The 12,830-nt window shown below is 41.7% G+C and overlaps 1 protein-coding gene across 4 annotated transcripts in view; it reads left to right on the plus strand.

Moving 5' to 3' along the window:
* The first annotated feature begins 6,689 nt into the window (after positions 1–6,689).
* The window catches only part of UBXN11 (UBX domain protein 11), a 41,241-nt gene continuing 35,100 nt past the window's right edge, over positions 6,690–12,830 (plus strand). For all 4 annotated transcript variants that reach the window (XM_030218356.1, XM_030218357.1, XM_030218359.1 and 1 more), the window contains exons 1-2: positions 6,690–6,809; positions 8,082–8,116. In XM_030218356.1, coding sequence (XP_030074216.1) covers positions 6,742–6,809; positions 8,082–8,116 — 103 coding nt within the window. In that variant the 5' untranslated portion in view covers positions 6,690–6,741. The remainder of the gene's footprint in view (positions 6,810–8,081; positions 8,117–12,830) is intronic.

Here is a 12,830-nt window from a genome sequence, read left to right on the forward strand (position 1 = left end):
CAGAAGCAGAAGGAGGATTGCTGTAGCCCCCCCATCTCACTAGCCACCAGCATTGAAGGGGGTGATAGCGAGGTTTGGGTGTGTGTGGGAAGGGGTGAGTTTTGGAATACAGGCGACTTTCTAGTTTGGTAAAGGATTGGGGGGGGGGGTCAGATCTGCAGGGAGGTTTGTGGAATAGGAGGGGTGGCTAGGATGGAGATCAGAACCTTGGTGGTATGGGGTGGACCCGAGTGTGTATGTGTGTGTGGGGGGGGGGGGGGGGGAAGAACTGGAAAAGAGAGGGTCAATTGGAATGGGAGGGGTTGATGTTAACATTGAAGGGATGGAGGAGGTCTGGAAAGGGGGAGCCATCGGATTGGCTACCTGGAACTTATGCAAATGCCCAGTTGGTATTCATTGTCCTGCGCATTTGCAGCAGTACTTTGATGTTCTTGTAAACACATGCATTGTAGCAATGGGTTTGTGCTATTTCTTTGAGAAACGATCTCTGAGAAGCCTAACAGATACCAAGACTCCTGAAGCAGGCACATTGTTGCTGAAATATGGGATTATGTCAAGTCCATTGCATCTATATTTTGACAATAAAGATCTTATACTGATCCAATGTATGGATTTAGGAAATTATCCAAACCTTTTTTAAACCCTGCTAACTGCTTTTATCACATTCTCTGCCAACGAATTCCAGCGTTTAATTACACGTTGAGTGAAGTATCTTCTCCAGTCCCTAGTCCTGGTATTTTTGGAAAGAGTAAACAAGCGATGCGTGTTTACCCGTTCGTCCTAATATTTTTGGAAGGAGTAAACAAGCGATGCGTTTCTACCTGTTCGTCCTAATATTTTTGGAGAGTAAACAAGTGATTCATGTCTACCCATTCCACTCCACTCAGTATTTTTTAGACCTCTATCATATCGTCCTTCAGCCTTCTCTTCTCCAAGCTGAAGAGCCCTAGCCACTTTAGCCTTTCCTCACAAAGAATTCATCCAATCCCCTTTATAATTTTTGTCACCCTTCTCAGTACCTTTTCTAATTCCGCTATATCTTTTTTTGAGATGTGGTGACCAGAATTGCACACAGTATTCCAGTGCGGTTGCACGATGGAGCGATACAAAGGCATTATAACATTCTCATTTTTGTTTTCCATTCCTTTCCTAATAATTCCTAACATTCTATTTGCTTTCTTAGACTCCGCTGCACACTAAGCAGAGGGTTTCAAAAATGACACCCAGATCCCTTTCCTGGTCGGTGACTCCTAATGTGGAACCTTGCATTACATAGCTATAGTTTGGATTCCTCTTCCTCAAATGAACCACTTCGCACTTGCTCACATTAATGTCATCTGCCATTGGGATGCCCAGTCTCCCAGACTCATAAGGTCCTCTTGCAATTTTTCACAATCCTCTTGTGATTTAACAACTTTGAATAAATTAGTGTCATCAACAAATTTAGGGTTCCTTTTACAAAGTGGTGCTACCAATTAGAAGTGAGCTGAATGCAAGAATCCCACTGAATTCCCATGGGCTTCTTCACATTCAGCGCATGTTAATCAGTAGTACCCTTGGTTATTTATACTTTAAGAATATGCATCAAAAATTCTGTGGACAAAAACTATGGATCTTTCCTGATGCCACCAAAGCCACGCAAGAAAAACGAAAAACAAATTCTTGGAGATAAGAGAGGAAACGAAGGCTTTGGGTGCAACTTTTATACTAGCATACCCATGTAAATGCATAGTGAGATATTTGGGAGTTATGTTTTTTTCCCCCCAGATCAACTTAGAGTATTCATAGACCTGAAGAAGATATCGGGGTCATAAGATCATAGTGGCTAGATATTAATAGGTGGGTGGGCATTTAGCCTTTCTTCTTTCTATTTCTCTTAGTAATATCCCTGATTTATTTGTCAACGCATCACGTTCAAAATCTGCTCCCTAGTTCACAAAATTATTCACGGAGAAGCACCAGCCTACATGTCAGACCTGATAGACTTACCACCCAGTAATGCCAAAAGATCATCCCGCACATTCCTTGATCTGCCCTAACTGCAAAGGTCTGAAATACAAACTAACACACGCCTCAAACTTTACCTACTTGAGCACACAGCTATGGAATGCATTGCCGCGCAACTTAAAAACGATTTATGAATTAATGAACTTCTGCAAACTACTGAAGACCCATCTCTTAAACAAGGCATACCACAAAGACCAACCAATATGAATATGCACAACTCTTCCACATATATTCAGAACTATCTTACAATACCTGCTTGTTATACTAATATCTTGTTTTATCATTATCTTGTTGCCCAAGATCCTTCTGGAACACTAAATGTCTATTTTCTAATATATTTCCACCACTCATGATGTATTGTAAGCTACATTGAGCCTGCAAAAAGGTGGGAAAATGTGGGATACAAATGCAATAAATAAATAAATAACCCCCCCCCCTTAAATTGTGGTCTAAGGAAGGAACAAAAGTGATAAAAATTTACCTAGATTATCTCTGTATAAGAGTGTATTATTTTTTATGTTAATGATCTCTTTTTGATCTCTGAATTTCATGTAACAAGTTTGTTGCTTGTGTAAATATTATGAAAGTCTAAAAAAAAAAAAAAGTAGTGCCCTTGGTTACAGCCAATATTCAGCAGCACTGCCCAATGAAGTGTCAATAAATATCGACAGCTGGCCTGCTCAGTGTCAGGAGAAGCTGGTTAAATATCAGGCCCATGAAGTGTAAATTAAAGCATAAAGAACAGAAAACAGATGAAAGTAACTGAGGTAGAATCAGAAGGGGAAAAAACATAAACAAAGGATAAAGATGAGAACTACAAACATTTGAAAATATTTATAGAAAAAATTATGCCATCTTAAAAGATAAATTGGCAGGCCAGAAGTACCTTAGGGTAAATCAGGTCCAGTGCAGGAGAGTCTTTTGGGGACATTTAGAAGCTTAAATTAGATGACCTATAAGACAATTGGATTTTTACAGCTCCCCCTTTGCAAAGTCTCCACCTAAGATTTGAGGCCTCAAGCAGTCGCCAGGTTTGCCACCCCTTCCCTGGTACTGGAGTTAGTAAGTGCTGGATAGAAAGATGAAGAATGTTTTGTTTTCTTGACTGCTCAAGCGTTTGTTTGAGGTAGGTGGTTCCCAATTTTTACAATAAACCACTCTGGAGGTTTTAGCGGTGTACAAGAACTGATTAGATTTTGGTTAGCTTTGGGAATGTTGGTGTCAACCTTGGGAACCCGATTGTGTACATTTTGCATAGTGTAAAAGGAAATGCACTTGTTTCTGTTTCAACAGCATGCATAGTCTGGCTTTTTGAGTATTTCCATTTGTGTTTGCATGTTTCTCTTCCTAATTTGTAGTTCCGTATTTTGTTTTATGTTAGTTTCTATCTGTGTTTTGCGTGTGTGGCTTTAATGAAGGATTCTGCTAGCTTTTTAATTTCAGGTGACCCAGTGTTGGGGGAATTTATGTGAATGCTCAGTATGTTTACAGAACTGGGTCTGTAGGGTTATGAGGTTCAGTCCCAACCTGTATAGGCTACAGTCTTCACCTCCACATGAGAATAAATACAATTATGTAGTACTCTATGGCCTCGCCCGTAACCTCCGTTCACAGGACAAATCCCTCCTCTCAGTACCCTTCTCCACCACCGCCAACTCCAGGCTCCACTCATTCTGCCTCGCCTCACCCTATGCTTGGAACAACCTTCCTGAACCCTTACGCCAAGCCCCCTCCCTGCCCATCTTCAAGTCTTTGCTTAAAGCCCACCTCTTCAATGCTGCGTTCGGCACCTAACCCTTACCGTTCAGTGAATCCAGACTGCCCCAATTTGACTGCCCCTATCGGACCGACCGTTCACTTGTCTATTAGATTGTAAGCTCTTTGAGCAGGGACTGTCTCTCTTTGTTAAATTGTACAGCGCTGCGTAACCCTAGTAGCGCTCTAGAAATGTTAAGTAGTAGTACTTGTTTTGGCTGCTTGTCATCTTTGCATTGTGTACTTCTCAAGATGTTTGGTATGAAATAAAGTTATAATGTACAGATAAGTGTTTATTGGATGCATAATATTTTTTTGGGTGGGGGCGGGGAGGGGGGTGCAGGTTGGTTATAATAAAAGGGTCTATGAACTTTGATAAGGCTCAACCCATAACTTTACAGAGGAGAAAAGGCATCATTGTTTTCAATCATGAATTGAGTTTGAATGAAATAGAATTTGAACAGAGCAACTATATGATACGTTAATTGCTGTAGGCTTAAAATTGGTTTTAACGAATTGGAAGGATAACTCCTTTCTTAATTCTCACTTTTGGTGGCATTCTGTCTTACAGATCCACAAATTTGAGCTATCTTTAAGCCCTCAAAGTTTGAAATTCCTTATATGTTGATCAAGTGTGGCTGCCTTTAACAACCCACCTTTCTTTAAACAAGAGTTCTTCATAGCACTCGAGTGTAAATTGCAGGTTTTGCTTTGAATGCATTCATAAATTGCTTCCCCCCTACCCTCCTCCTACCTCCCTCTGTTACCTGTCCACTGATATTCTTTGGTGTGATTCCCTGATTATTTCTTGTAATTTGTATTTCCTACCCATTATTAAAACTTAATAAAAAAAAATTCTAAAAAAAAATAAATAAATAAATGAACAGAGCAAAGAAAAAGATACATAAATGCAGAGTTTTTATGGCCAACGGTTGAAAGCTAGCTGCTTACGGGAATGCATTGCAGCCCTGCTGCCAGTATGCAGCCTGACTTTGTAAGTTTTCTGACGCCTTTTCTCCTATCTAAAGTTATGAGTTAAGCCTTATCATAGTGTATAGTTTATCTGGTAACACATTTGCAACATTTTATATATAGTTGTTACTAGAATTCTAGCATTTATGTATAGTTGCATAACAATTTGGAGTGTATAATACATAAGTAGTGCCACACTGGGAAAAGACCAAGGATCCATCGAGCCCAGCATCCTGTCCACGACAGCAGCCAATCCAGGCCAAGGGCACCTGGCGAGCTTCCCAAACGTACAAACATTCTATACATATTATTCCTGGAATTGTGGATTTTTCCTAAGTCCATTTAGTAGTGGTTTATGGACTTGTCCTTTAGGAATCCGTCTAACCCCTTTTAAAACTCTGCCAAGGGGGCCCTATCCACAAACGTTTGCCCAAGGCCCCCTTCGTGGTTAAAGCTACTTGGAGGCATATTTTCAAAGCACTTAGCCTCCCAAAGTTCCATAGAAACCTATGGAACTTAGCCTCCCAAAGTGCTTTGAAAATATGCCTTTCCGTCTTTATACTTGCTCCTTAAGTCAGACTTATGTTAAACTCTTTGCACATCTAACACTTTTGTCACTGATTTGTGGATAGATGTGGGGAGTGTGGTAGCCGTGTTAGTCCACTCTTAAGGTTATCAATAGAAACCATCCTGTTGAATATCAATGATATGCTTTGATGTCCTCATGCATACCTCCAATCCACCCCCATCCTCCCACCTTGTCAGACTGTCATAGTAATGCTTGAATGTTTTCACTTATATACACTGTCAGCTAGCACATTTGCTTATTTCCGATCTGACGAAGAAGGGCAACCTTCGAAAGCTAATCAAGAAATGTATTAAGTTATGTCCAATAAAAAAGGTATCATCTTATTTTCTTTTCCATGTTTTATTTTGTTTGATTTCTATAGATTCTACATGGAATGTTGCTATTCCACTAGCAACATGCCATGTAGAAGTCGGCCCTTGTAGATCACCAATGTGGCCGTGCAGGCTTCTGCTTCTGTGAGTCTGACGTCCTGCACGTACGTGCAGGACGTCAGACTCACAGAAACAGAAGCCTGCGCAGGAATGTTGCTAGTGGAATAGCAACATTCCATGTAGAATCTCCAATAGTAGCAACATTCCATGTAGAATCTCCAACGGTATCTATTTTACTGTCATAGTAATGCTTGAATGTTTTCACTTATATACACTGTCAGCTAGCACATTTGCTTATTTCCGATCTGAGGAAGAAGGGCAACCTTCGAAAGCTAATCAAGAAATGTATTAAGTTATGTCCAATAAAAAAGGTATCATCTTATTTTCTTTTCCATGTTTTATTTTGTTTGATTTCTATGGATAGAGGTGGAACTAGCCTGTGTTTTGTCCACATGCCATCAACAACTAGGGACCTGGGGGGGGGGGCGGTGGGGAGGGTGCTTCCCCTACATTCGCTCCCCAGTCAAAAATTCATGTCACATTTTCAGTTCTCCACGGTTCATCGTGTTTCACTAACTAAAACGATACCATTCCGGTTTCTAACGCTCAGATGATTATTTCTGAAAAACCTCGTTGAGGAACTGAAAGTTACGCCCAACCAACCAACCTCAGCCCCTACTCCCCTAGCAAAAAGTCGGTTCCCACGTACTAAAACCAACCCACCACTACTCAACTGAGCCAATATAATACCCCAGCCCAGGTGACTTTCGCTTCTTCCCGGAAGTTCGCAAGGAGGCGGGCGCTATTAGCAGACGACGGCTCCAATGGGAAGGCGCGCTGTCCTGTTGTCACGGCGGCTCCAATGGGAAGGCGCGCTGTCCTGTTGTCACGGCGGCTCCAATGGGAAGGCGCGCTGTCCGTTGTCACGGCGGCTCCAATGGGAAGGCGCGCTGTCCCGTTGTCAGGGCAACCAGTGCTAAACAACATGGCGGCGCCGTCAGCAATTTAGCCTTTCGTTCGTATTCCCCTGCTGCCTCCGTCTGCGCCATGAGCTCCCCTTTGTCTTCGCTGGGAAGGAACCGTAAGATGCCCCTTCCTGAGGCTCCGAGCCCCGGGTAAGGGCCCGCTCCCTTACGTGAGAAGTGATTCCCCCCCCCAAGCTGTAGGATGGTACATGATCACATACAATTTCCTAGTTGCAGAGGCATAATTCCAAATTGGTTTTTATTCATGCTGATCCTCCACGTTGCCATCTCTCAACTTTTCTCCTCCTTTTGTTGCAAACCTCCTCCTTGGGCTCTTCACTTTCGCTGAATAAGCAGTCAGTGTCTTTCCTGCTTTTGCACTGCTACCACATTCTCTTTGAAAGCAGGGGCGTAGCTGCTATGGGGCCATGGGGGCCTGGGCCCCCATGGATTTGGCCCTGGACCCCCCCTGCCGGCGACCCTCTCAACCCCCCCCCCCTCCCGCCGCCTGCTACCTTTGCTGGCGGGGGACCCTAACTTGCATCTAATTCATCTACTTTCAGCTTATGTATTTAAGATCATGTAATGACTGCATCATAACAACACTCTGTAAGCCACATTGAGCCTGCAAAAAGGTGGGATAATGTGGGGTACAAATGCAATAAATAAATAAATAACTCCCGCCAGCCGGTCTTCTTCCTTCGTTTGATTTCTCAGTCTAAACCAAACGAAGGAAGAAGACTTCAACTGGCGGGGGTTGGGGTCCTCCGCCAGCAAAGGTAGGTGATGGCGGGCGGGGGGTCAAGAGGGTCGTCGTCATCGGGGGGGGGGGGGGGGTCAAGGTTGTTGGAGGTGTAAGTATGACCTGGCTTTGGAGTGCATTGGAATTTATTTGTTTAGATTTTGCTCACAACTTTTTCAGTAGTAGCTCAAGGTGAGTTACATTCAGGTACAATGGATATTTCTCTGTCCCAGGAGGGCTCACAATCTAAGTTTGTACCAGAGGCAATGGAGGGTTAAGTGACTTGCCCAAGATCACAAGGAGCAGCAGTGGGATTTGAACTGGCCACCTCTGGATTGCAAGACTTGCATCTTTAGGTTTTTCTTACCATACAGTTTGGTTTGCAGTCCAGCACTCTTTGGTATTATTATTAAATAAAGGAAATGCATGATGTTTAATATGTGCTAGAAAGACATTTCCTTGATTACCTCTGTCAGTGAGTATTTGCTAAGTAGACTAATGTCCATTTGAAGAAGCAGCCACATGCTGCAGTGATGTTACTCACCACATTCAAAGAACTTAGCTTGTGCACAGACCCTGTAGAGTTGTCATAGATAAAATAACTTATCTCATGATTTTTTTCTATGTTTATGTTTCTTGGTTTAATTACTCATTGTTATTTTTGTATTTTCCTATTTCAGGAGACCTGTTCCATTTAAACAAACTATTTCTTTGGGTAAGTGCATTCTCTTTCTCATCTTGCAGCTGCTCTATACCATACGTCAATCCTTTTCTACTTCTTTTATATCATGAAATGGACTCCAGCTTGGATTTTGGCATAAGCAATTACCTAAGGTGGCAAATTGTGAAGGCATCCTGTTGCCTTCCTCTCCCACTGCTGTTTTTAGGCCCCTTGTACCCTTCCCAAATTAGCATATACTAGCCTAAGGTGGCAAATTGTGAAGGCATCCTGTTGCCTTCCTCTTCCACTGCTGTTTTTAGGCCCCTTGTACCCTTCCCAAATTAGCATATACCAGCCATCCACAATTTGGGAGGATAAAAGAAACCAAGGATACGTGCATATGAGAAAGTATATTTTAATTTGCTTACCAAGTACAGATACAATTAATAGTTTCTCATGGGAGATCATTTCAGTTACCTAAAGAGATATTCACTGTCTGCATCTCTGAAATATTGTTCTGATTCTGCTGCTTATATCGTTTGTTTCAGACAATGATTTACACTGCTAACACAACGCTGAAAAAAGAGCCAGTTGTAATGTATAGATGGTGCCTGCCAGGTTGTCATTACCCAGTTCCAGGAGGAGACTTTTTGGCCAGTCCTAATTTTGAGCTTATGTCTAAAAGTGATTGGATAATTGTAGACCCTGACTCTGCTAGAGTTGCATGGGGACAGAAATTTCACCCATCCCCACTGGAATCTAACCCATACCCACCTGTACCCGCTAAGATCTATTCCATGCCCACCTACCCCCTCAATTAATCTCTATCCCCACCCATATGTACAGGAGTTGATTCCATTACTTACTCACCCACAGCCATCCGTTTCCTCCTAACCCCAACAGCCTCTCACAGTTGTTTGGATGATATTCACTGATCAGCCAATGAGTGTTCCAAGCCTCACTCTGGTGTTCCGGCTGCCTATCTGGACATTCCAAGGAGGTTTAATGACAGGAGATGGCCCAATGTCAAAAAGCTGAAGCCATCTTCCCTGGGCTGCCGCCATATTGGTGTACTTTAAGCAAACTATCAGCTAACAGTTACGTAGAAGAAAAATCCAAATACCTGACTCCGCAAACATGATTAGGTACAAAAAAAAGAAAATATCTTTAACTTCTTAGATGAGATGCTGCCTTCATTTACTGCCATCTAAGCACTTTCCTACTTGCTTCTTCTCACCTCCAATTCAGTGCATAGTACCTTGCCTGATTCGAAGCTCATCTTTGCCAGAAGCTTGGTTTATAGCTGAAACACAGACAATAATTTTTTATGCTGTTTAGTGATTTAAAATTGTATTTAATTATATATATATATATACACACATACAGGAAGCTTTCAAATTTATTTATTTATTTTGCACATTTATACCCCACGTTTTTCCCACAGTTTTGCAGGCTCAAAGTGGCTTACAATGTACTGATAGGCTATCGCCAGATCAGTGGTGATACAGTTACAATTAAATTAGATAGAATAGAAGAAACAGAAATAAATAAAAAAAACACACATAGGCAGTCATAAGCGTTTGTTATTGTTGTTATGTAATAATATCTTTATTGTCATCACAAGCAAAAATAAAGGCAAATAGTACAGCACTGAAATCCACAATACAGCATTGCAAATAACAAAGCAAGCTTTGGCGCACTGGCAGACACATTTTGAATATAACCTTCCCCCGCTGCACAGAACCCTCGAAACTCCCCGATCCCCTCCTAACAGAAAAAATTCAAAAACCAAAGAGGTTTACTAAAGCATTATAAATCACACAAGTTTGCTATTGTTTTTGATAGCAAATGTGAATGTTTGGGGGTCACTCAATATGACAGCAAGCTCCTCCCACTGCCTTCAGCCTAGATAGGCTCATGTTGTCTCCTGTCATTTAACCTGCTTGGGGCAATCCAAGCCTCACTCTTGCATTGTAATTATCTCTTTTAGTGCATTCCAAGCCTCATTCTGGTGCTCCAATTGCATTGCTCAATGCATTCCAAGCCTAATTCTGGTGTTGCCAGATATTTTCACTACAGTCTCATGGGAATCCAACAGCAACTTCTTCCATGCCTACTGGAATTCCACCGCAACTTCTTCCATCCCTATGGGAATTCGGCATCAATTACTTCCATCCCCATGGGAATCCCATGGCAACTTGTTCCATCCCTGCAGGATTCCCGCTATCTCCATTCCCATGCAGTGCTCTAGACTCTACCCATTGAAATCAGATTCCATAATGCAATGGGATAGACTGGTTAGAAATCCAGAACTCATCAAAACTATGCCCCCTGGAAATAGGTAACTTGGCAGCTCTGTGCCTTCGGCAGCAATAAGAAAAATGCAGATTCAAATGTGTTGCATTGGTTCTATTCCTCACAGGGTTTTCTTGAGATCAGGAAGCCTGTATGGCAGGAAGGGCAGAGCTGCTGCAGGGCCTATGAATGTGCATCAGCTCTAGGTTTCATCCTGACTTTTGTTACTGTTCCTGCTGCATGAAAATCTTGGTGGAGAACCAGGCTGGCAGCTTTTTTTGGGGGGGGGGAGGGGGATGGGGGAAGGACAAATCTCTAGGCAAGCACTTCAGGATGGACAGGGACATTCTTAGGAGGGTCCCCCACTTTCTCCTCAGTTCTCCAGGATGAAACCCTCTTCCATGGAGGTTCTCTGAAAATATAATACCCATGGATGGTGCCTTTTTGTATCTGGCCTGAATAGTTCATAATATTATTGTACTGGGAGCACAGCTGGGCTTCTACCTGCAATTAATAATGATTTAAGATATAAACAAAACAGATGAACAGAATAGAAAAAAGTGGTACAAAAATAAATCCATTAATACCTAAGGAGCCCTTTTGCTAAACTGGATTAGGCGCTAGCGTAGGCCTAACACAGGATGTGCTAAAGCATTCCACATTAGTTTTGCCATTTGCACATGCTAAGTGCATGGTATTTATTTTGATTTTGAAGGGGCATGTGGGCCTGTCCGCACTAACCAGCTAGTGCATCCGCATTACTGCATGCTAAATGGTTAGAGCAGGGTTAACGTGGGGGCCCTTAGCGTCCCCTAAATAGCATGTGGCAAGTGCTCCTGCAGTAATTTTTAAAAATAGCCACACAGTAATGCTAACATTAGCGCATGGCCGTATATTAAATAACCCTTTTTGATAGCCACAATAAAAATGGCCTTAGTACTGGAAAGCACCATATAAGGTCACATGAAGGGCATTTCTTACTGCAGCTTAGTAAGGGGGCTCCTTACCAAGGTTTATGAAATAGAAAAAACATTGTAAGACCTTTCCTGGAGAGGTGGCCATTTCAAGTTCTGTGTTCATAAGATCTTGACTGTGGTTATTTATTTATGTATTTTTTTGACTCTTTGTATTTATTGAATCAAACACAGAACGTAGGAATAACCAGACAAAAGATAGAACCCTTTCATTGCAGCACTCAGGTCTAAGGACCCCCAGTAGGGAGAATTTGGAATGCGTTCTGAACTCTGAGCAGTACATTAGAGGGACAATTTTTAAAACTGCCCATCTACATACAAAGTCCTGATTTTCAAAGGGCAAGTATGCGAGTACTTTCTCTTTGAAATTGTCAGAGGTACACAATGGTCACAGACTTTGCTGTTCATGTGGATACATTTCAATGCAAATAATGCACATATTGTTTTCAAAAGAAAAGAGCATGTTTTTTGAGTGGATGAATTTCTATGAAAATAATGTATGTAGATTTGAAAATGGAGTCTACAAGTGTTGTTTTGTAACCGAGCATGCGTCCCAGGGAACACTTTCATTAAATGCAGTGAAAACTATCTATAAAGGTCGCCAAAATTTGCATGCCAAACTTTGAATGCCATCCCGAGATGCACATGCAACCAGGGGCGACCCAAGGCAATCTGCTGCCGGAGGCGAAGGATGACATGGTGCCCCCCTTCCCTACCACCCCCAGCTCCTCATCAAAACTACAGTCAGAGAGATCTGTGTGAAGCAAAATATTTATTTTTTATTTTGACTTATAAAACCACTTGTCCCTGAAACATGTTCAAAACAGAATAATCCATTTTTGCATCGAAAATTTAAACTTCTGCAAAACAGATGCAGATGTGAATCCATGTGCCCCAATGAAAGGAGAGTTTAATTTTACCTCCATTTAATTTCAGTATATTCCATTTTTATAACACCAGGCTTCTCAAGGCAGTTAAGATGTACACAGGATATCCTCACTGAAATGTGGCCATGTATTACTGTATTGTATAGAGCAGTGTAGAAAAATGAGCACAAAATACAGAGTTTATAACTACTGTTTCTCCAACTACAATAATTTTTAAGATGTTTTAGTGATATTCAGTTGTTATTTCATGATATTTATATTTGGGAAGCTTTCAAATAAATTAAAAAGCTGTCAAATAAGTAAAAAAAATAACAAAATATTTTGTCCTCCAACTTTTAAGGCACTGCCTGTCCAACTGAAACAGCTTTAGACTTTTTACAGATGGACCATGCATAGGCAGTCCCTTATTTCTGATAATCTTTTTACTATTGTTTTCAGTAGCGTTTGCCATTGTTTTGGGTGAATCAATGTGGTGGCAGCTCATACTGGCTTCATCTATATAATGAGCTAGATAGGTTTACCCTGTTTCCTGTTTTATGTATCTTTCTTGCCCTGAGCCCAACATCTCTCATATTGTCTCTCCCACCCAGCAGGCCAGCATCTCCCCTTTTC

Source organism: Microcaecilia unicolor, chromosome 11, assembly GCF_901765095.1.
Source record: "Microcaecilia unicolor chromosome 11, aMicUni1.1, whole genome shotgun sequence".
NCBI lineage: Eukaryota > Metazoa > Chordata > Amphibia > Gymnophiona > Siphonopidae > Microcaecilia > Microcaecilia unicolor.